Source organism: Malus sylvestris, chromosome 4 (assembly GCF_916048215.2).
Source record: "Malus sylvestris chromosome 4, drMalSylv7.2, whole genome shotgun sequence".
Taxonomy (NCBI): domain Eukaryota; kingdom Viridiplantae; phylum Streptophyta; class Magnoliopsida; order Rosales; family Rosaceae; genus Malus; species Malus sylvestris.
Genome location: NC_062263.1, coordinates 24,292,438 through 24,317,665, shown reverse-complemented (window position 1 = coordinate 24,317,665; position 25,228 = coordinate 24,292,438). Strand labels below are relative to the sequence as shown.

Here is a 25,228-nt window from a genome sequence, read left to right as displayed (position 1 = left end):
ATACGTACTTTAGACGTCGTTTTAGAATGGAACGACATTTGTTCAACAAAATCATGATTGTTGTTTGCAACCATGATTCTTACTTTATGCAAAAGAAGGATGCTTTTGGTGTTACGGGTCTCTTTCCTGAGCAAAAAATTACTGTTACCTTGCGGATGCTTGCATATGGAGCATCTGCAGACCAAATGGATGAGATAGCGAGGATGGGGAAATCAACCATTCTTGAGTCCCTGATGAGGTTTTGCTCTGCAATCGAATCTCTCTACACCACATAATACCTCTAGAGACTTACTGAGATGGACTTGCAAAGGCTTCTAAAGAAGGCCGAGATGCGAGGTTTTCCTGGGATGATTGGAAGCATCGACTATATGCACTGGACTTGGAAAAACTGTCTAACTGCATGGCAAAGAGCTTATGGGGACATAAAATGAGCAAAAAGTATCATTTTGGAGGTAGTGGCTTCATTTGATACATGGATTTGACATGCTTCTTTCGGTGTTCCGGGGGCTCAAAATGACCTTAATGTCCTTGCCCAATTCTTAGTGTTCAATGATGTCCTACAAGGAAAAGCACCAAGAGTCACGTACTGGGTCAACGGACATAAGTACCACGAGCCATACTACATAGGAGACGACATTTACCCAAGGTGGTCATCGTTTGTCAAAACAATGCCACGTCCGTGAAGTACAAAGGAAAAACACTTTGCAAGCTGCCAAGAGGGGTGTACGAGGATGTGGACTTTAGAATTTTTAAATGTGATTTTTTGTTTTTAAATTTATAAAGGTGAATAACGTGGATTGTTGATCTCAAATCCAACAGCTGATATTGAGGAAGGTTTAAAAAAAAATTTTACTGTTGGAAATCCAACGGTCCAGAACAAGTAACCGTTGAAATCCAACGGACGAGAACAAGCAACGTGGCCACCAACGGTAACATTTTGTCATCTGCATCGTGGGCCCCATGCTTCTGAAATGTTGTCGGGATGCGCCCCCATGCGCACGTGTTGTGCACGCGCCTGATGCAAAAATAATAAAATAGTGGCTAACGCCACCCTGAAGTCAGCATTGCATCACATTCCCCTTGGGCTCTCGGGCCACCAATTCGGGCCAGGCCTCTCACTTGGGCCCCCTCCCTCCCCAATCACCCACATGGGCTGGAGGTTGTTGCTGGGGCGTGTGGGTCTTCAAGGTCTCCTGTCCATCGGGCTGGAGCTGCTCTTACAAGAAAATATTTTTACTAACTACAACCTTTTCTACTTTAGAAAATAGAATCTTTCTGATAAAAAAAAAAGAAAAAGAAAAAGAAAATAGAATCTACACGGCTTACTCTATGCTCAAATAGAGGAGTGAATCTCGTGTTTTTCTGTTTTTTAAGTTTGCGAAGAAGAGAAACATTATTAGATCAAAAACTAATTGGTTGCGAATATGATGTTTGTAAGAGATATAATTGGCTATGGAACATATACACATAGCTAGCTAGCACACTTTACTAACCAAAAGATTACTTAGCGATGATTATTCCATGAGAAATATAAAGTTTGACATGCCACGGTTACATAACTAGCTAGGTGCAAGAACCCCGTGACTGGAAAGAAAAGGGATGACTTGCTGTGCCTTATCTTGTTGATGACCCTCAATATTCACGGCCTACAGATATTTACACGTGGGAGGAATGAAAAAGTTCTCTTACAAACCTAAAAGCATAGACTTTGATGATATAAAATCATGCATGCAAGAGAGAAAATGACTTGAAACTTAAATTCAATTCCAGCCCCCAACCAATGTCCCAGAAACTTCTAGCATGCTTAATCTCAACGTTTCATTTCATGCTTTTTTATTCTATGTATTTTATTAAAGAAATTTTTATTAGTATTGGGAACACAAGTCATACGGTGTACAGTACACAAGTTACAATAAGAGTGAGTATCAAAATTGATATGTTTTACTTCTAAGACTTATTAGTGAAGAAAAACCTACGTATTAAATTTTGAGTGAAATAATAATATCACGTGACCATCATAAAATTACTTAGCATGTATGAAAATATGAGATGAAAAAAGGTGCGAACTCTTTCGTGTATAGGACCCTTGATGTGAATATAACAGCAGCAACATATAGTACTATTTTCTTGTATTTTTCATTTTAAAAATTGTTTAGATTATTTTTTTGGAAATAATTAATTAAGAAGACAGTGCCAGTGTGGAAATATAGAAAGGTGACGTAGGTGGCATATGAACAAGGGCCAAATCTCAAGGAAGAACAATCCCCGTGATTCCCGACTGATGCGAATATATACATACAGACATATATACATGGTGGATATTATCTTTTTGATGGAGTTAGCTTAAGATCTGCATTCAGCAACAGCCAGCTGAAACACACATGCATCAACCAGCTTGAGAGTTTTACCCCATTAAATGATTGATATATTCTTCCTGTAAAGCAAGCATCCCGAAGGACCCTAGCTTTTACAACATCTTGATACACTACGGGCAATGGCCATGGTGTATTGCAATTTACCACAGCCATCGACTAAAGTAGATGACATGTTGTCTTGTAGTGCCAAGAGAGAAAAATCACTTTAGCTTCTCTACTATGGTTGAGACTTCTTTAATTTGCTCTTTTCTTGAATGAATACAACACTCCGAAGTTAAGTGAGTTCGTGCGAGAGCAATCCCATGATGAGTGACCCACTGGGAAGTTCTTATGTGAGTTTCCAGAAACAAAACTGTGAGGGCGTGGTCGGGGCCCAAAACGAACAATATTGTGCTACGGCGGAGTCAAGCCTGGGGTGTGGTAGGGGCCCAAGTCGGGATGTGACAATTTGGTATTAGAGCCAATCCCTGGCCGGAAGTGTGCTGATGAGGACGTTGGGCCCCTAAGGGGGGTGGATTGTAACATCCCACATCACCCAGGGGAGTGGATCCTCTAAGCCTTATATGTACATTCCCATCTCTATCTAGCACGAGGCCTTTTGGAAACTCACTGGCTTCAGGTTCCATCGGAACTCTGAAGTTAAGTGAGTTTGCGCGAGAGCAATCCCAGGATGGGTGACCCACTGGGAATTTCTCGTGTGAGTTCCCAAAAACAAAACCGTGAAGGCGTGGCTAGGGCCCAAAGCGGATAATATCATACTACGGCGGAGTAAAGCCCGGGATGTGGTGGGGGCTCGGGCTGGTATTTGACAATTTGTTATCAGAGCCAATCCCTGGCCGGAAGTGTGCCGACGAGGACGTCGGGCCCCTAAGGGGGTGGATTGTTACATCCTACATCACCCAATGGAGTGGATCCTGTAAGCCTTATATGTATATTCCCATCTCTACCTAGCACGAGGCCTTTTGGGAGCTCACTAGCTTCGAGTTCCATCGGAACTCTGAAGTTAAGCAAGTTCGTGCAAGAGAAATCCCAGGATGGGTGACCCATTGGGAAATTCTCGTGTGAGTTCCCAGAAACAAAACCGTAAGGGCATGGTCAGGGTCCAAAGCGGACAATATTGTGCTACGGTGGAGTCGAGTCTGGGGTGTGGTAGGGGCCCGAGCCGGGATGTGACAAAAATAATGTAACGTAGTGAACATGTTTTGGGGTGAAAATGGTAGTTCCTATTTTATGAATCACATATGGATTGAGAGGGTAGTCTTATCCAATCTAATTACAATCGATGTCTCTATAGTAGTTACACTTAAAACTGAATTTATGTACATGAAATGGATACAAGTGATGATCTGTGTCAAAGTTTTTGCATTTGTCCTATTTTATGAATGTCTAATATTTTTTTTTTGTAAGGATGATCTAGGAATGAGATTCTACAAGATATATAGATGATTTAAATTGTTAAACTACATTACGGAGTGAGCCCTACAAAAACATGTGTCAAAAATTGTGGTAAAGGGTCACTTGCGCCCCTAAACTATAGCATAACGTACTATATTTTTTTGTCATTTCCTCTTTATTTAATTGAATTTTTTTACGAAATGATCAAAAGGGTTGACAGTAGACAAACTCAGGGACCACTTCTATCGATTTTAAATCTTAGGGACTAGTTTTATCGATTTTAAATCTCAGTGACCGAAGTAAAGAGTTGTGCCAATCTCAAAATCATTTTGGATAATGCTTTGATTGTCAAACTTGTTAAAAGTTTTGAATTTTATATCAATAGTATTATTTAACTACTATTATTATTTTTCAGCACTTGCTAACAGCGAATCAGAATGAACTCTACGTACACTAAAAGACCAATTGAAAGTTTTTATTTTTTTTTATTTAAGTTCAACTCCAACTGTGATATATTTATCAATATAAAGACCAATTTCTTAGTCTTGCTGAAAATATTAAAACACTCCTTGTTTGCTAAGATAATAAAACCTAGTAACCTACTTGTCTAATATACGGTACTCAATTTTTTTTTTATAAAAAAAGTACCCTTTGTTTTAATAGAACTAGGGCAACCGGACATGTGATGCATGTGGTAGGAGAGAAATATTACTTACAAAAAGAGAAGGGATGTGGAAGGGTAAATATAATAGAGTGTATTGTTAGCTATATATTACTAAACAATACTTGAATTTGAGGATTTTGCAACAATCCTTATATGTATGTAATATAATTATCATTTGATTGTCGAGATAGTGATTGTATTAAACACAAATAATTGTAGCCAAGTCCTGAAGTTAAATTTGTTTATTCAACTTATTTAACTTAAAATGGATATGAAATTAATTTTATCCTATTTAACTGACAAAAAGAGTTATGTTAATTGATAGTACAGATTATATAATAAAAGTGAGTTACATAATGATAATGTTTATTACACTACCAAGTTACCTGCGCTGATTGTTACACTATAAATATCTTCTTACAGTATTAATCCAAGTTATCAGTAGATCATTTAATTACCAATAATCGTTATTCACTTTTGGGCTTCCTACTTACCTTTTGACAATATTGATGTTAGCATAAAAAGAAAGGTATGATTGCGCTATATATTATCGTAAAAGTATACCATCTAATGTTCTAGGATATTGATAATGTTATTGTTAATAACAGAAAATGACATTGTTACTACTATAATGAATTAGTTTTTACGTTATGGATGTCGTATTACGCTATTAAAATAATATGTTACGCATGAATATAATTACATTACAAAATTACTATTCAAATTAAACGATACCAGCAACTTCTTTTTATATTTTTTAAAGGCCTCGTAGACTAACCCTATACCCATTTTTTCATGTTAATGACATCATTTTTTTTCTCTCATTGTTTAAAGTAAGACATACTACATATATACCCATTTGATTGGGGTACGCATTGTAATTACCAAGTTATCCCGTGTTGGAATTTGATTAATATATATAAAATGAAGGAGCACGCTATAGCTGGGATAGAAAATATTCCACACAAGAAATATTGTTATTTCTTGCATTGCATGACATCCATACATGCATTTATACGCATGCATGATATATTACCTATTTGCCATATATGTGAATAAAATATCGTTAACCTATCCCCACACAGAGAGAGATGAGAGAGAGAGGAAAGAGAGAGGCTAGTTTCTCTATCTTTTGTCATGATCTAGGGTTTCGCACACTTCTTGTATTGTAATAGAGCTGAGCTGATTCTGTCTTGTTATTTCGATGTCTCTTTTGTTGTAAATAATTCTACTTCTCTCTGTCTGAGCATGTGACACTGAAGAAGAAGAAAAAAGAATAGGGACAGCAGCTGCTGCAAGCCAGATCATGAAAAGTTCATGCACATCGTCATCTCAATCGATCGACCTACTGAAGGCTCTAATCCCTAATTATCTCCTTTAGTTCCCTTAACTATAATCCACAAAATTACTCGATCCTTATTCTGGTCTCGATCGAGTTTCACTAGCTAGCAGAGATTAATCAAGCTATGATGGGGAGCCAGGGAGGCTCTGAGTGCTCAAAGACAAGTCCCTCGGATAAACAGAATGAGGACGGAAGCGAAAGCGGAGAGAATTATAGCAATGGAGAAAATAGTAAGCCGAAAAACAACGGAGGAAGCTCAAGCAACAGCACAGTTGAAGAGAGTGATCAAAAGAAGACATCAGTTAGACCTTATGTTAGATCCAAGATGCCTAGGCTCCGATGGACACCAGATCTTCATCTTCGTTTCATCCACGCCGTGGAGAGGCTTGGTGGTCAAGATAGTAAGTTAATTACCTCTCTATCATACACCCTTCATTTATCCTTAAATTTCAGTATTTCATCCGAATTCAATTTTAGGGATTAGTTAAATTCATGTATAATATCGGTTTTGGGTGATGATTTTTGGAGCAGGAGCTACACCAAAGTTGGTTCTTCAACTGATGAACATTAAGGGACTAAATATTGCACATGTCAAGAGCCATTTACAGGTTAGTGGATTTAGAAAGTCCTTGAAAAACTCTAATTAGTTTGTTCATTAATTGTTGAAATTAAGCAATTAATTAGCTTGTGAATTTTCCAAAAAAAAAACAAAACAAAAATAACTTTCGAACTTTCCCAAACAAAAACAAAAATAACTTGTGAATTTTCTGAAAAGATTTATTTTCTTAATATTTTCCTTAATCAGATGTACAGAAGCAAGAAGATCGACGACGCAGGGCAAGGTATGTACAAGATTTGCAATCTTGGATTCTCCTATTGATTAAGATAAATTAGGGTTTTCATTAGGTACTAATAATCCCCAATTAATGTTGTTAATTTTCATACAAAATTTATGACCTTTATTTTGACAGTACTAGCGGATCATCAAGGCCATCTTGTTGAATGCGGAGATAAAAATATTTATAACCTCAGCCAACTCCCCATGCTTCAAGGATATAACCGAAGCCACACTACCAGCTTCAGGTTAATTATAATTAACATATTATTCAAATTAATTAACATTTCCCTTAACTTAATTTACTATTTTCATGAATCGAATTTCACAAAAGATTCTTTCTTTCTTGACTTTCCCAAGATATGGATCATACGGCGATACGAATTCCTGGACCGCGCTTGAAAATCCAAGGTTTTCGAGAAGTAGCACTGGATTTCAAGGCAACTGGAGCACTAGTAGTACTGGTAATAATGCTTACAATTATCTTACAAGTTGTTCATTTGGTGATCATCCACAATCATCTTGGATTACTCGTACACTGAAAGAAGAATGCCAGCTCCATAATATCCGTGAGTCCTTGAAACCAAAGGAATTCATCACAAGTTTCAACACCAACCGTGGCCCTTTCCGAGATTCCGACACTATAAGCAAGAATCTAGTACAAGATCAGTCGAAGATGTTGAAAAGAAAGGCTTCGGATTGCGATGATCTTGATTTGGATCTGTCTCTCAGGCTAACATCAAAGAAGAATGATGAGGATCATACTCATGAAGTTGATAGTAATCTGTCTCTGTGTTTGTACTCACCACCCACGTCCTCAAAGCTCAGGAGGTTGAAGGAATGAAGTTGATTGAGAAAGAGGGGAGCTATACAGCCTAGAGCTGGGCAAGTACTCTGGATCTGACTATATGAATGAGACAATTCTAAGTGAGATTTTGAGGTACTTGCTCAGGATAAATATATTAAGTAAAAGATATTGAGTTTCTGTCTTATTGTAGAACTTAATTTCATACATTGAAATTAGTAGCGCCCCCCCCCCCCAAAAAAAAAAAAACACTTAATTTGTTCTTTCTTTCTTGTTTCTTTTCTATATAGATGGCCTCATTAGCATGAACAACGTATCGGTTAGAATTTGGCACATAGGTAGACCAGTCGCCAATTAATGTTCCATTGGTTGATGCATGATTTTATTTGTACAAGCTATATCCACTTTTAAAACTAATCTAAATTGTAGAAAGAGGAATTCAAATTTAAATGCGCATGAGATGAATACATCTGTTCTAACCAATATGGTTGCTCCAACCTCTGCATTAATGCATGCTTTGTCTGATAAAAATGGTTGCAAGTAATTAGAATTAGTACGTAATAAAGTATTAGGTAGACATGCAAAGTAATGATCCAAATACCATGGACCGTAGGGAATATATGGAGGAAACTTTACTCGTTTTTTCAGTCTAGAGTAGGATTCATTATTTTGACATTTAATTGAGTTAGAAATAATTTGTGTTTACTCATAATTCTGAACTAGATAAATATATGCTAGTAATTTAATATCAGTTCAAGTATAGTGAACTAGTGAACTAACGAAATGAGGTTTGCGTAAGTCACAATTTGCTCATCAGCTCATGTTTGTCACAATATATTGTAGATGAAAACTGAGAGAAGATAATACACTGAAACACTTAGAAAGTCTGGTCGTTTAATTATATAAATAATCTTTTTAGTCTGAGTAAAAGATTTTGTTTGTGCAATTTTTTTAAATATTTATTGGCAACTCAGCTGCTAAACCCGTTCACATGCAAGGGTTAAAAACAACACAAATTAAGAAAAAGTTCAAGCCCTTGGATTTAGTCAAAGTGTTGAGGGAGGGTGAGTTGATGGGATAGGATAAGGATACGTTCGGATTCTTTCGATGTAGCAAAAATAAATAATTGTCAATTTCCAAGATGTAGAAAGAAACTGAAAAAGCTAAAATGTTTTGGCTTCATCAACATGCCGTCTATATTGATGAGTTAATGATTATGTGCATGCAAATTCAAAGACACGTTAACTCTAAAAAACAAACCATTATTCCATACAACTTTAGACAAATTTTTAATTGCATTTAAATTTTTATTTGTGATATTGCATTTTTTTGAATTTAGTGACAACCACTATTATGCATAGACAATTTTCTTACGATGGGAACTAGAAAATTTTCAATTTGTTATAATGTGAAGTTTATTCCTAGCCTGAGTTAGACCATAATTTTTTGGGAGCATTTTGATATAGGCATCTCGTTTTTCAATTTTGTTGATTAAACATCTATTCCTTTTAAGAATTTGAATCAACATTTTTTTCTACAACTTTATTAGAGGTACGTTTGATTATATTGGTACGTTTAATTATCTATAATATTGGTACATTTGATTTTATAAAAGTCTCATGTTCTCTGAATTATTATGTTTTTATTTTACTATTATTAAGGCGAAAAGAGAGTTCCAAAATATAACAAGAATTGAAAAGAGGGAAGAGTTTCGAACCCAGAACGCAGGGGTAGAAATCCAAAATCTTATCCACTAGGATATTTAACTACATGTACTTTCTCTGAATTATTATTTTCTTTTTCCAATTCTCTTACACGAAGGTGAGTTTTGAAGGTCATTCATAGTATGGTTAACCAATTTAAATGAGAGTTGGGGGAAAAAAACGATGAGCTTCCCCATATATTAATTACTGAAGATGTTTTTTGAAACGAAAATTAAGGATAATGCAGCCACACACACACACACACCATCGGATTAATGCATAGACAAAAGTGATTAAGAGAAAGTGAGACTGAAGTTGACAGATATATTGTATATTATACTTTAAATACGTCCACTAATCTCTCTAATCTTTAATTTGTAGCTGATATGAAATTTTGGATTCTTAATTATACACCACCAATCAACACTGTAAAAATTCAGCATAGCATAGTTTATTAATCACTTATTCCGCAGCCATATTCGTTCTCAAAGTCTAAACCGTTCCAGTCCACGCAAGGGATGCTTGAATAAGTAAATATGTTACGAAATAAATAGATTAATTAATCAGTGGTTGATTTCAATTGGGTACTGGTGGTCGTGGACTCCATCGACAGTGACAAAAGTCTTCATTTTGACCTAACCTTTTTTAAAACGCGAAACAGAAGACTTGAAAACAGGTGGTGTTACGATGTGTTTTCGACCAAGTCAATAAAAACATATTTGACGTTTAAATTTGAGAAAGTGAATTCAATGCACATTTTTTTATTCTCTACATATTCATATTCACTTTTTATATTTGAACTGAATGAACCAAATTGAAATTAAAAGACATATAAACAAAGAAGTTTAAGAAAGAAGAAAGATGTACAGATATCATTTCCCTGAATTTGTTGAGTAGCAGCTGGAGTCATTTCCATGTGAGAAGACTTATCATCAAGTGAAGAAGGTGAATCGCTAACGGAATGATGCCCTGCAGAAGTTTTAGCTGCTTGTTGGGAGAAGTCCATGTTAAATGCGTAGTGAATATATGAAAAGATTTCTGTTTAGCTGCACAAACAACGTGAAAGAAATTTATAAGTATACAATTCTAATTTATAAGCTAAAATCAAAATACTAAGTGAGAAGGAATGTATATGTACATTGGTCTCTTGGAGAATAGCTGAAGAGAGGAGACGGTAGTAGCCTAGAAGGTGCATTTTCGAGGTCTGCCTAGACCGCTTTTATACAATAAACTTGCAAGGAATTGTGTTATATACCTAACACAATAGGCTTTGCTCTTTGCTTAGATACGTATCTAAGCAAAGATATGTATCTAGAAATATATGGAAATAGCATTTTTTATTTTCCAAAACTATACTTTTGCAGTGACATGTCTAACCCACGTGCCCTATTATTTGAATTCATAACGCATAATTATCAATTGAATGGTAAGATTACTTTGGTCAAAGAACATTTTTTCTTCTAAAAAGAAATAATAATATTACCGAATACGTTACACATTTCCTAATATAGTGTTTTTTCCACGACCGAAAAAATTATGTCGGATTTTGGCTGACGATTACTGTTAAACCAACTGTGCTTTGGGCTTTTGCTAATTAAATAATAAACCAACACTTAATGTCCAGTCCATTACATACATCAGGCCCAAGTGTAAATCATGTTAAATGGAAATTGACTCGTTAATAAACATCTTACATTCATGTTTTTATCAGTATGAATCAAGATAAGACGTAAGATACGAGACAATGTTAGGTTAAAAATAGGTTCTTTAGATATAGATCCTTATAACTCTTATTCTTTAGATAAAAATCCACATAATTCTAAACATCCAAATAAAACCCAAATTTGAAAAAGATTATCAAGTAAAAAAGTAATTGACCTATTATTACAAAATATTTACAACTTGTGCCACAATATTCAAATCAAATTAATAAATGTTATTACTCAACTTAATTATAATGAACAAATAATTATTGCAAATACTATTACCCCTAACATATATATATATATATAGACACACATATGTCAAAAGTATATAGTACTACTATAAGTTCAATATATATATAATTTACCAATATGTACTACTATACATCTTACCTATATATGTAAATTTGTGATTAGCAAATAATATATATTTTGTAGGTAAATTAATAATGAATCAAATAACTTTCTTTTATTTTTGTAGGTAACTTATTGTTCATATATTATTACATATATTTGACACATTTTATTATTATAAGATATGTACAAATAATAGGTAAATTAACTTCGAATAAAATAACCTTGCTTTATTTTGTAAGTAAATTAATTTTGAATCAAATAGCATTCTTTTGTTATGTAGGTATTTTATTTTGTATGTATCAATATCATATATATATATATATATTTGACACATTTTTTTATGTAGGTAAATTATTTTGGTTGTATTTTGCATATATTGGGTTTGTTATTATGTAGGTAAATTATTTTTCATGTATTTTACATATCTTGGGTAATTTTTTTTTTTAAGCAATCTAACATTTTAAAATTTTAATAGTAGGTGCACTATTTGAATCAAATGTTTTTATTTTTTGTAGGTCAATTATTTTACATGAATTTTACATATATATATATATGTATGTATATATGTGTATGTGAAATAATTTATCTACATTAATATGTAAAATATAATTTTATTGACTTAATTAAGCATGTATGATAACATATATTAGACATGTTTTATGTTATTATATATTAGGCAATGAATTTATAATGTTAGTGGTTTTTTTTTTTTTTTTGTTTGTTTGTTTGTAAAATCATTAATTCTTCCTTGCAATCTGCATGACATTAATTATGTACATCAAACATCCAAATAGGGTTTATCAATAAAATAAAAAAAATTCAAATAGGGGTATTTTAGGCATTCGGAAATTTTAAATGTGTAAAGTCAAACATAATTAATGAATTTGTTAATGTGGAATCTAGTCAATGGGTTTTATTCAAGTAAAAAACCTATGTCGGGTTTTATGTAGAGAAAATTAAGTTTTAAGGGTTAAAGTTATATTTTCAATTAAAAATAAAGGTTTGAGGCCAAATGTCAAAATTCTTTGCTAATCTCACAATCGTTTGGAATACTACTTCAGAGCTTTATATATTCTTCTCAATAAAGAAGTATTTATTACAGAACAAGATACAAGGCCATTTGAAGTAGTAAAACTTAATTCCTTGAGGATAAGGCAACTTTTTTTTTATATTCATTGAAGATTGAAATACGTACAAACTAAGGATATGGAGCTTACAATGGACCTCAATAAAAACCTTGCCGGGGCTTTCAACCCGAACGAAGGGAAAAAGAGCGTTCCACACCAAATTAACTACTAGTACTATCTTCTAATAATAAATTAGAAATTACATCAGGAGGTTCTTCAAACTAAGAAACTGGGTGATCAACAGTGAGACTAAACCGTGCAAGGCGGTGGGCCACCATATTCGTCTTTCGTCGTCCAAAGGTGATTTTCCATTGCTTGAAATCCTGCAAAAGTCGCCTAGTATCATCAAATATATGTCCATAGTGCCCATGAATTTTGAATTGCAGAAGTGACCAACAATTCATCCCCTTCCACATGGACCTGCTCCATGATCCACCTACGCAAAAAAAAAGAAAAAAAGAAAAAAAAACAGCTGCTTGTTTAGTAGCCACTGCCTCTGCATGAAATACCAATCTCACAGCACCCTCTCTACTCACATGTGCTGCCATAACATGCCATCCGAGCTCCTCACTACCAGCCCACACCCTTTAATCGACTGCTGCTATCCTAAAACGCATCAAAATTACATTTTATCCAGCCATAGGTCGGCGGCTGCCATTTAGTTAAAAGTTCCACAAAGGTATGCACAGCCACCTCATTCCATTTTTTAAACTCGGCCAACCAAGCTTGTGCCTTGATTTGAATATCCATAGGAGAAACCTCAACGCCCTTCCATATGAACTCAGTATGAGCCTTCCAAATACTCCAAACAAGAATAAGAAGCAACTCAAAGCTTTACCTGGATACATGTTGTGCTATATACTTTAACCAACATCCAAAACCTTCTTCAACCAGTTGAAAAGAACGAAGACCCAAAGGACTTCCAAACCACACTATTGTCGCTCTAGGACATGTTAAAGGAGCATGTTCAATAATGTTAGCTTCTTTATCACAAAAACCACAAGTATCGTCCCTAAGTGCCTATTTGGTCATCAGATTCACTTTGGACGGCAAAGTGTTCATATATCTGTGCCATACACAAATTTTCACTTTCCCTGGGACCTTCGATCGCCATAAAGCTTTCCATAGGAATTTTGTATCAACATTAAGTACAGATCCCATAAGCACATCACCACTTATCCCCGTATCTGATTGAGCCACAAAATATGCACTATTAGTAAAGAACTCACCTTTAGGGTCCTTTACCCAAATCAACGAATCAACGAATCAACGAACCTCCACCGGTCTTGGGCTCAGCACTTAATAAAAATGGTCCTGTGGCAGCCAGTTATCCCCCCAAATATGTATTCATAGACCATCCCCCACCCGCCATCGAGCACCACGACAAATAATAGCTCTAGATGCCAGATGCCACTGCACTACACCAACAGTAGGATGAGTTTGGTTTGACTGGAGCCCGTAAGAACTTAAAATTAGGATATAGCGGGCTTTAAATATTCTTGCCACCAGAGAGTTAGGTTGTTGTAATATTCTCCACCCTTACTTTGCAAGCAAAGCAAGGTTGAAGGCATATAAATCTTTAAATCCTAAACCCCTTCACTCTTCGGTTTACACAACCGTTGCCATTTCATCCAATGTATTCTCCGTTTTCCCCCTTCTCTTCCCCACCAAAACTGGGCCATCATTTGGTTTAGTTCATCACAAAAGGACTTAGGTAGCAAGAATGTCTGCATGGTATACAAAGGCACTGCCTGAGCAACAGCTTTTATTAAAATCTCTTTGCCTGCACTACTCAATAACAAACCTCTCCATCCATACAACTTTTTCCACAATCTATCTTTAATATAAGCAAAAGCATCATTCTTGGATTTACCAATAAACACCGGTAGACCAAGATAACGCTCATGATAATCCACTCATGCCATCCCTAAACAATTGGCCAACAATTGTGCATCCACCTCCGATAGGTTCCTACTGAACGCCACACAACTTTTGGATAGATTAACCGCTTGCCCAAATGCCCGTTCATATGTACACAGTAACTCTTTCACTTGCAAATAACTGCTTGCAAAAATAAAACTATCACCGCAAATAACAAATGATGCACACTTGGTGCCCATTTACATACTTGGGCGCCCTGGATTCGACCTTGTGCTTCCCAAGAATCAAATAAAGCCGATAATCCCTCCACACATAAAACAAATAGAAACGGTGAAAGGGGATCTCCTTGACGAATGATACAATAATCCCATAGGCTACCCATTTAATTTGAACAAATAAGATTCTGTAGACACACACATCATTATCCATTGTATCAATTTCTTTGCAAAGCCCAACCTTTTCATAATTTGCTCCAAAAAAACACCATTCAAGACGATCATAGGCCTTATTGACATCTAATTTCAACGCCATGACACCATGACACCATTCCACCCATTATTCTTTCTATGCATATAATGAGCAATCTTTGAAGCAACCAAACAATTATCCGAGATTAGCCTTCTGGGGATAAAAGCACTTTGCAATGGTGAAATAATTTCCGAGAGGATAACCTTCAGTCAGTTGGTAAGAACCTTTGAGCAAATCTTATAAATTACATTACAAAGACTAATCGGCCTCAATTCATTCATCGCAGAGGGATCAACCTTCTTCGAAATCAAAGTGACATGGGTATAATTGATTTTCTTAAGCATATGACTCGACGAAGGAATATGCCTTACCCCATCACACACATCCTGCCCAACTATCTCCCAATGCTTCTTATAAAAACTCAGTAACATACCGTCAGGCCCTGGAGCTTTTGTCGGATGCATTTGAAACAACGCCTCCTTAACCTCCTCATTGGATACTTGTTAGAGCAGTTCCTGGTTCATCTCAGCCGAGACTCTGGGCGTCACCACCCTCATAATTTCCGTCACACCCATCACACCCTGAGAATCAAACAAATTGGTGAAGTAGTCAACAACTAACTTATCCATTCCCCTCGTATATGCGTACCACACCCCTGGCAAAGCATTCCTACGTTGCCTACAATTAGCCTTTTGGTGAAATTTTTTGTATTTTGATCCCCAAGCTTTAGCCAATTTTCCTTGGATCTTTGCCTCCAAAATGCTTATTCCTACGCCAACAAAGCTTGTTCAATTCGTGCCGTTGTGTAATAGTAGTGTCATTAAAGGGCTTACCAAACAAGACATTCAACTTATCTTCCGCTTTAGAGGTTTCCCCCAGAATTGATATTTTCGTTATTTTTGCCCAATTGGCCAACTATAGTCTTGTTGCCTTAATCTTCTCCGTAACTCAAAACATTGGTGAACCATAGACCTCTGCTGCCCATCTTTGTTGCACCGCCACCACACAACCCTCCTCCATTGACCACTCTTCCTCATATCGAAATGTTTTTTTGAATCTAACATTATTCTTTGGCAACCATTCCAGTAGTATAGGGATATGGTCTGATGAATTCGGTTTCAGATGAGAGACTCGAAAACCTAGAAAAACATCCACCCACATCTGTGATGCTACAGCTCTGTCCAATCTGAGATTCCCCCACACTTGGTAGTCACCCAAGTAAATTTATTTCCAACATACCCCAAATCTTGTAATTGGCAACTTACTAAGGCATTCTGAAACCCTTCCATTTGTTGGTCACTTCTCACATCACCTTCTTCCTATTCTTCAGCACAAAAAAACTCATTAAAACCACAAATGCAACACCACGGTAGATCCGAGTTCTCCCTTAGCCTTTGGAGCAAACTCCACGATTTATGTCTATCAGACTTCGTCGGATTGCTATAAAAGAATGTAAGTCACCAGTGAATATCATCTCTTATTCCTCCCACTTCCAAGTCAATATGATTTGACGAAAATGATCTCAACTACAAGTTCGCTTCCCCTTTCCACATTGCACATAAACCCCCAGACAATCCCGAGCTTGGAACTGTAAACACAAAATCAAAGTTCAAGTGTGATTTTAACCTCTCCATCGCTCATTCGATCTTTTTGTTTTGCATGGAAAAATCACCATAGGATCTTTGAAGAGAAGAAGTCTCTTAAGCGCCCGAATTACCCGAAGGTTCCCAAGCCCCCGACAATTCCAGCTCACACAACTCATTGGGCTCGGCGGGGCTAACCTCGTCAGTTGTCACGCACTGGCCCGCGAATAATGACTATTCATGAGCTAGGGTGTGAGCCATATCTTAGCTATAGAAATAAATTCTACAACCAAGATATGGTGGAAAATTAAACTAAATTATAACAATTATAAATACAATAGATAACAAAATCTTACATAAAATTTATCGAATACGGAGTGGAATAACTATAGTGCACAAATTAATGCACAACAAAAGTACCAACTAAAATAATAATTGAAATGAGTAGCTCTTGAAAATACATAAAATGTATGCAATGAGATGCATGAATGTACTCACTCCCTTCTAATCTTGTCAACACATATCTAAGGCATCCAAGTCTGCACATCCCACACCATGCTTATACCACTTGGCTCCGAGTACGTTAGAATATGAGTTAACTCTCGTTCATCCCTTAAACCTAATTTTTTGTAATTAAACTCTCAATTTCCACTTTATTAAACATGCACTTCCCCTGACGCCCAAATGTATATTCAAGCCCTGCACCCTACGCCTGACATATACAAGATTTCATTATGTTTAAAATCAACCAATTTGTATATTCAAACCCTGCACCCTACGCCTGACATATACAAGATTTCATTATGTTTAAAATCAACCAATTTGTATATTCAAACCCTACACCTGACATATACAAGGTTCATTATTTTATATTCAAGGCAAACTTCAGCCCTTGAATATCCTTACAACTTAAACACTTTACACAAGTGAGCACTTAACACAACACAACTCTTTTTCTTGCTTTGCAATGCATATGTATATGTCATGTTCACATAGATATCAATACTCACATTTTCTTTAACAAGCCTGTAAGCTTCAACATAAATCAAATTGATTAGTGACAAGAGTATTATAATCATAATATTAACAAATTAATATTCTTTAATGTAAATGATAAGCAATATGTTACCATTTCCTCATTTTTTTATTGTTTCAATTTCATTTCCTCTCTCTTGTTCTCTTTCTTCCTTCACCACTTCCCTTTCCTCTTCTTTAATATAGCTGAAACTCTACATATGTAATAGGAGTTAGATTGTTGAAAAACTTTCATGAAAGTGAGCCAAAGAAACTAGAGATGTTGGCCATGCAAAAAGGTTCGTAGAGAAGGCTAGCTCAACCGAACATCAGCTGTTCGAATTGGGATACAATACAAGTCATCACATAGATTGGATTGTCGTGGTTTTTGGATATATTATAGATGAGATGATAAGAAACAACTTTTGTGAAGGAAGTGTTTTGATAGGAGCTACGAAAAATGGGGTTTTGGTACTCATAACATGGCTGTCCAGTTTTCTGCTGAATTAGAGACTAAGTTAGTATTTTAAACATATTGGAAGATCACACCGTTGGATTTTCCTGAAATTTTGATATATCATGGTAGAGAGATAGACGAACAACTCTCATGAAGAAAGTATTATGATATAATCTATGGATGATGGTGTTTTGGTCTATTAAATAGGCTGGACGAATTTCTAGTTTTAGGATATCTTTCTTTTGATCGATGGAGTTTGGTGGAAACATTTGTTGGATAAGGTCTCATATATTTTTATGGGATTTGTCTCACATTTTTGTACATCATTCTTAAGGGAGATAAATAGAGATTGCCAATAGTTTGGTGGAAGTGCTTCTCATGGCAATGATCTCCAAATGTAAATGCATAAACAACATAAGATTTAAGTGGTTCGCCAAATCGACTACATCCATTGGGGTTTGCTTTCATTGTATTTCACTATATATATGAGGGACTTATAAATACAATGAAAGATGGCTTAAAGCCTTAACAATATGTATATGAAAGATAAGGGGTAATCTGAAAAAGGAGAATAGCTTTGGAGTTGTTTTTTTTCTTTTTCTTCTTCTTCCTCTCTCTTCTCTCCCTTCTCCTCTGTTGGTTCTTGCTTCTTCCTTTTATAAAGATTGCATGACATCTACCTCTCCAAAGAATCTCCACAAGTGTGCCAATAGAAAGAAATCAAGTGTGGCAATCATTAAACATAAAATGTGTTCCAATAGAAACACACCAAATGTTAACCTAATCATCACCATGGAATGTGTTCCAATAACAAGGCAACAAATGTTGTCCTAATCCTTAGCAATGAAATGTGGTCCAATAGCAAAACAACAAACGTGAAGCTAATCAATATCATGCAAGGTGAACAAACACTCAAAAGCTATGTCCAAAGTCTAAGGGATATGAATCGCACCCGTTCTCATCTCATTGGAAGATTTGGAATGATAGATTTGAAGCATTGAAGAGAGAATATAGACAATTAATTGAAATTCCCCTAGGCTAGTGAGTAAGCACTCTAAAACAACAACATATTGCCACATGCATGCCAATACATACACATACCTAGTCTATGGTTCTATATAGACTCACACCTCTCCAATGTTTTGGGGTGAGTAATCTCTCTACATTAACACAACTTGCCAACTCACTCTTGGTAAAAATATCAAACCAAACTCAGCACTTAGCCACACGTATAAGCCAAAGGCTTCCCACCTCCACACCCTAATTATTAGCTTCTATTAATTACCAACTTCCACCTCAACCTATCTAGAGTGGTGACTAACCACTCCTATTTATTCTCTAATGGTTGGCAAAACTCTACTTAGCCTTTGTGAGAAAATAAAGCCAAACTCATGCACTCAGACACATGCACGTATGCTATATAAACTTCCACTCCATTGCTATAGAGTAGTGAATAATCACCCTAATAATGAGTTTCTAATGATCGCAAATTGCCACATAAGATACTACAAAAATATGGAAAGTGGAGATATCCAAAATTACATACTCAAGTTCTCCATTTATTTTATTTTTTAGAACCTGGGTATTACATCAGCCTCCGCCACTGCGAATCTTAATGAAGTATACAAAGCACACTTCTTTGCACCCGGGATCAACCCCCTCTCATCCCTTTCTCTGTGGCCTCTTTTTCCTAACTCCGGTAAACAAACACAGCGGGATTTTAAACGCCTCCTTTTAGAAGTAGTAGAAGCTCTCCCCCTCGAGCTATCACCTTGCACCACTCCCATGCCAAAGATAAATGGGCCTAAATTAAAAGGGTTTGAATTAATGGACTTAGGAGAGTCACCTCCTACCATTGTATCTGCACCATTAACCCTAATTGCCAGTGTTAAAGCAAGGGTATCTTCACCAAATCTCCTGCCCTCCTGACCTTCTCCCTCCCCTCCCACACTTGACTCAATCGTTGTGCCAAACAACCATAATGGCTGCGTCATCTTTGTCAGTGCACCCTCCCTCCTATCCTCAAACGCATCATGGAGTTGTCTACCCATTGCACTCAGCCTGAAAAAGGTACCACTGCCATACTATCTTCTCCACTCTCTGGCTCTCCAACTGGCTCATTTAAATCAAGGATAGTCAGAGGTCAAAGCTCTACTGCCCTTGTTCGCTCACTTCTACATCCATTAGAACATCAACCTCCTCCAATACCGGAGCCTTCATTACCCAGCCAACCTATGCGTCTAAACCAAAACGTCTCCCTGTGGTGCGTCAATAGTCTTTATCTAACACATCCATTTGGAACCAACAACCATAAGGTTTGGCCTTATTATCGAGAACTTTTCCTTCATAGCACTCACATTGTTTTTCAACATGGTCTATCAATCCATTGAGAAAGCATGTGAGGGGTAATTTCTCATACCTGGCATCAATTTGTATCTGCTTGCCCTCTAGTTGAATATTCACAAACCTTCGCAATGGGTTCCTCACATCCAATAGCACCCGCACTCGAAGAATCTCCCAAATAATTCATCCTTGCGACTTTGATCCGTGCGGATGCAATCTCCCAATATATTTCCTAGAAATTCTCCCATATGCCGAGTCATATAGCCTAAGGGTATCCCTTTAAACTGCACCCAAAATTCCTGAAAGAACAAAAGAATCCGAGCAGGGTATGTCAGCGAATCTGCCTCTCCTAGCACCAATAGGCACTGCTTGTTATACAACCATGGCCCTCCACGTAAAATAGTGGTACGTTTCTGCATGGGATTGAAACCGAAAACAAATCGATTATCTTCCAAATCCATCACGGCCACATTCGTTTTAGGATGCCACAGATTTCTCATATGTCGTTTAAAACCTTCCTTATTCACCAGTTTGTGAGAAAGAACCCTTCCAACAAGAAAAAATCTCGATGACTTCAGTGTTACAGCCTCCCTCTGATTAACAACAATCAATTTGTCTTCCTCCGTGATACCTGTGAATTTCGTCATCAAATCCTCCATAGCCAACAAGGTGTTCGATACCAAGGCCCAAGTACTGGCTCCTACCAGAAAACACCGCACTAGTCCTCTACGAAGTCGTCCCCACACCATGAAATTTGCACCATCTCTTCTAAGCACTAGACCTTTCCACAACGTCGCACTGATCCCAGGCCACCGCGAAGTCTACGAAATCCAACGATTTCCGTTTGACAGCCGTCACTCTTCTAAGGTTCGGGATAAACGTAGAGAGCCTCCGATGAGTTTTTTTTAAACTCTTCTTTTTAACCAAATTTTAGGATAAGGGAACTTAGATCTTAAAAAATATAACATAAAACAAAATCTCTAAGTAAATAAAATTTCATTATTTATTTTCCAACCACCCCCCCCCCCCCCTAACAACTCATGTTGTAGAGAATAAAACTATAAATTAAACCAAAAATTTCATGTTGTAGAGAATAAAACTATAAATTAAACCAAAAATTTCAACACCCCCGTCAATCTGGTTCATGAATATCAAATGACCCATGATAGGATTTTTAGCACTTACAAAAGTAGGGATAAAAAACACATAAAAAATACTTGCAAGAGAACAGGGTTGTCGTAGTATAGCTGTCACATCCTAGCCCGAGCCCCCACCACATCCCGAGCTCGATTCTGCCGTAGCACAATATTGTCCACTTTGGACCCCGACAATGCCCTCACGGTTTTGTTTCTAGGAACTCACACGAGAACTTCCCAGTGGGTCACCCATCATGGGATTACTCTCGGGCGCTACTCGCTTAACTTCGGAGTTCCAATAGAACCCGAAGCCAATGAACTCCTAAAAAGCCTCATGCTAGGTAGGGATGGGAATATACATTTAAGGATCACTCCCCTGGGCGATGTGGGATGTTATAATCCACCCCCCTTAGGGGCCCGATGTCCTCATCAGCACACTTCCGGCCAGAGATTGGCTTTGATACCAAATTGTTATATCCCGGCTCGGGCCCCCACCACATCTCGGGCTCGATTCCACCGTAGCACAATATTGTCCGCTTTGGACCCCGACGACGCCCTTACGGTTTTGTTTCTGGGAACTCACACGAGAACTTCCTAATGGGTCACCCATCATGGGATTACTCTCGCGTGTTACTCGCTTAACTTTGAAGTTCTGAAGGAACCCGAAACCAGTGAGCTCCCAAAAGGCCTCATGCTAGGTAGGGATGAGAATATATATTTAAGGATCACTCTCCTGGCGCGATGTGGGATGTTACAATAGCAGCTCAAGTAAAGTCGTTTTCCATAGGGATTGAATGAATAATTTGTATTTAAACTAATTCTTAAATAATTATTTAAAACAAAGTTTGGAAAATGTTGATTTTAGAATTTAACTAGCAATGGTACCCGCGCGATGCTGCGGGCATAAAACTAAACATGTTCCAATGCATTCCTAAGTGAATCAATTTGAATGCAATTTATGAAAGCATTGATTGTAGCATACCTTGTAATTTGTCCAAGGTGGAATTATTTTGTGATAAGGTACTGAAAAAATAAAGTTTTAACTTGTTATAGAAGAATATTTAAATCAAATGAACGAATGTTGAGATGTTGAAACAAATTAGTAACATAAACTTTGCAGGAACGGGTTTGTCTATGTACACAAAAACATAAACAAATCTGTAACATCACTTAAGCCACTAATTTTAACAGCATAAAGAAAATGGAGGTACTAATTTGAAATGGCATGTTTTGATTCATTGAAAAAGTAGAAAAAAAAAAGGATTCTTAGTTGGCTTATATAATCTTTTATACAAAGGCAAAACCACTTACAAATATATAGAATGGCCAGTCAATTTGATAAACAAAAATCAGCTACGTGCCGAAGAATTCTAATCCGAATTCACACGCAGTAGAGATTTTTCTACCCTGATATTGATCTGCAGAGAATTCCAAAGAAAAAAAAGATAAAATCTCCACAGAAACATAAACAAATCTGTAACATCACTTAACCCACTAATTGTAACAGCAGAAAGAAGATTGAGGTACTAATTTGAAATAACATATTTGATTCATTGAAAAAGTAGGAAAAAATAGGATTCTTAGTTGGCTTATATAATCTTTTATACAAAGCCTTAAAATGCTATGCTCAATTCATTCAAAAGTAGGAAAATGGGATTTTTTTTCAGTGAAATTGTCATGTTCTGGTTAAATGTTTTAGGCAAAATGGACAAAGACGAAAGAAAACACACCATTTGGTTAAAAGTATTTTTTTTCCTTTTTGATTTTGGCCAAAACAAACGGTTCTGTCTAAACAAAGTGTTAGCGATCTTCTTCCGCTGGTTTGGAACTTTGCACAATAGCACAATGGTGCAACACCACTGCTCAAGCGTGATTTCCGAATGGGTAATGCACAGCAGACTAAAATTACAAAGAAATTTTAACCTAACATCAAATTTACCCAAACTCCAATCATTCCTCTGATTTGTTCCAAAAAATTACAAACACAGTCTAATCTAACACTTATCGACGGGTTCCCAGACGTACAAAAAAACGATGACAAAAACTCACCCAAAAATTAGGCTACCAATCTCTCAAGTACGTACTTGATAAAAGTGAAGCATATACATGTAAAATATGCAACAATTGTATAAAAACATACATAAATGATAAACCAATCTTACAAACATGTTAAATAAACAGAAGGTATATAATAATAAAGAAGAAGAAGAAGGAGAACGAAGTAGTAAAAATAGCAAGGAAATTGTTTTTGGCGGAAGGAGATTTACCCAAAAAATAAGAGGACCGCCAGAGACACTGCCAAATTTGCGACTGATCAACGAAGGAACCAAAATGCAAAATATCCTCTCAGCGAGGAAAACCTAGCACAGGATCAGAACCAACCCAAAACAAAATGGTTACAATTTCATCCAAATCAAGCAAAACTCAAAACAAAAACCAAACACAACACATACCTAAATCGCCAAAAATAGATTTCCCTCCATCAAACCAAAAACAAATCCGGAAACAGATCCGGCCAATATCGGTGAAGAGCAGAGGGAAACAAATGCAAACACCGCAAAATATTCACCGTCGATCGCAACCCCAGAAATTGTGCGAAGCAATTTTACCACGGAGGACAAAACACCCAAAACCCTAGGTTTATACAAATGGAGAACCTCCTTCAAATCATAGACCACAAACACGATCCCCTAAAGCAGGAAAATCTGAAACTTGGCCCAATGTATTCCAAACCAAAGATAGCGAAGAACAACAAAGAACCCGAGAGGAAGAGCGAGCGTAAAGCGGAGATAACAGAAAAACCAAAACAGAGAATGGGCTAAAGAAAATTGGGCAAAATCGCCATTTTGCTGTGCAAAGAGTAGGAAAAAAACGCCGAGAAGACCAATTTAAGAGGCATTTTGGTCCGCACACAGTCCTAGAACAGTACCACCCGAGGTTTGAGTTTTAGTATATATAGAATATAATAAAAACGAATTTTAAAATTAAACAATTAAAGAAATTAACTAGAGAACAATTTAAAAGAAAATCAATTTGTAAAAGCATAGGGTTGTGCCATCCCTTAACAATCCTACACAATTTTACCAATTACTTATGAATTTCCTCACACATGCTTTGAATATTAGGTTTTCTTAATGCATATTTTCCTCGTGATATTCAAGCGAAAACATATATCTATCATGCAACCCGTTTGTAATGTTCAGATCAAATAAAAACATGCAAGACTCATTAAGCTTTGTGAAAACCCTTTGAAAAACCATGCAACCCTTAAGAGCGTGATGTTCGCCTTAAGTGAACTTACAATTACTAATCACAAGAAACCCTCCTCAATTTCAGGGTGATGTTCTAACAAAAATTGCATCAAATTACTTGTCTAAAAACCCTAATGGTCGCGAATTACTAAGACAATTAGATAGGTTTAATCGCAGTGATTAATAATTCAAAGTAAGCGTGCATCCGTTCATAAGCAAATTAATAAAATCATATATTTAGACTAAGGCTCATTACTTCGCCCTAGCAAAAGAACTTAGTTACGAACAATCATAAAACAAAAAATTATTAAGAACATAGAAAGAAAACACCTTGAAAATAAACTTCCAAAACTCTCTAAAGTAGTGCGCATGTTCTCTCCCCCTATTTCTTGCGTCGAAAAAAAAGCCCTAATGGCTAAAAAACCTTATTTATACTGCTACAAAATAAAACCCTAAAATATCTTAGAATGAAACTAGGAAACATAATAAAATAATAAAACAGAAAATAAAAGGTTTCCTATTTGAACTAAAATTCAGACTTCTCAGAAAATTAGACTTTTGACCGACCAAATCAACTCCGATTTGGTTCCAAAAGGTCTATTTTGAAAGATGGAGATGTTCCCTACAAATCCTCAGAAGGAATCTTCCGCAAAATATGCCATATTGACCTCCAAAATACCCAAAACGTAAAAAAATGTCAATCTGGGAAAACTGTGCGCTTGGCCTTTATTTCCTTGTCACGGTCAAACGGCTTGGTAGAAAATTTTGAAACTTTGATACAATCATCTT

General features: G+C 36.4%; 1 protein-coding gene and 1 long non-coding RNA gene across 2 annotated transcripts; one reads left to right on the top strand and one right to left on the bottom strand.

Annotated features, from left to right (window-relative positions):
* The first annotated feature begins 5,505 nt into the window (after positions 1–5,505).
* On the top strand, positions 5,506–7,860 carry LOC126619614 (two-component response regulator ARR18-like). The gene is made up of 5 exons (XM_050288027.1): positions 5,506–6,177; positions 6,308–6,384; positions 6,582–6,618; positions 6,748–6,859; positions 6,972–7,860. Exons 1-5 carry the CDS (start codon positions 5,901–5,903, stop codon positions 7,453–7,455), a joined length of 987 nt encoding a protein of 328 aa, XP_050143984.1. The 5' UTR covers positions 5,506–5,900; the 3' UTR covers positions 7,456–7,860.
* Positions 7,861–12,393: 4,533 nt separating this feature from the next.
* On the bottom strand, positions 12,394–24,025 carry LOC126618016 (uncharacterized). Its single transcript, XR_007621625.1, has 4 exons — positions 23,642–24,025; positions 23,456–23,548; positions 22,171–22,211; positions 12,394–12,629 (listed from the first exon to the last, which is right to left on the bottom strand). It is a non-coding gene; the product is annotated as an uncharacterized LOC126618016 (long non-coding RNA).
* Between the last annotated feature and the right edge of the window lie 1,203 nt (positions 24,026–25,228).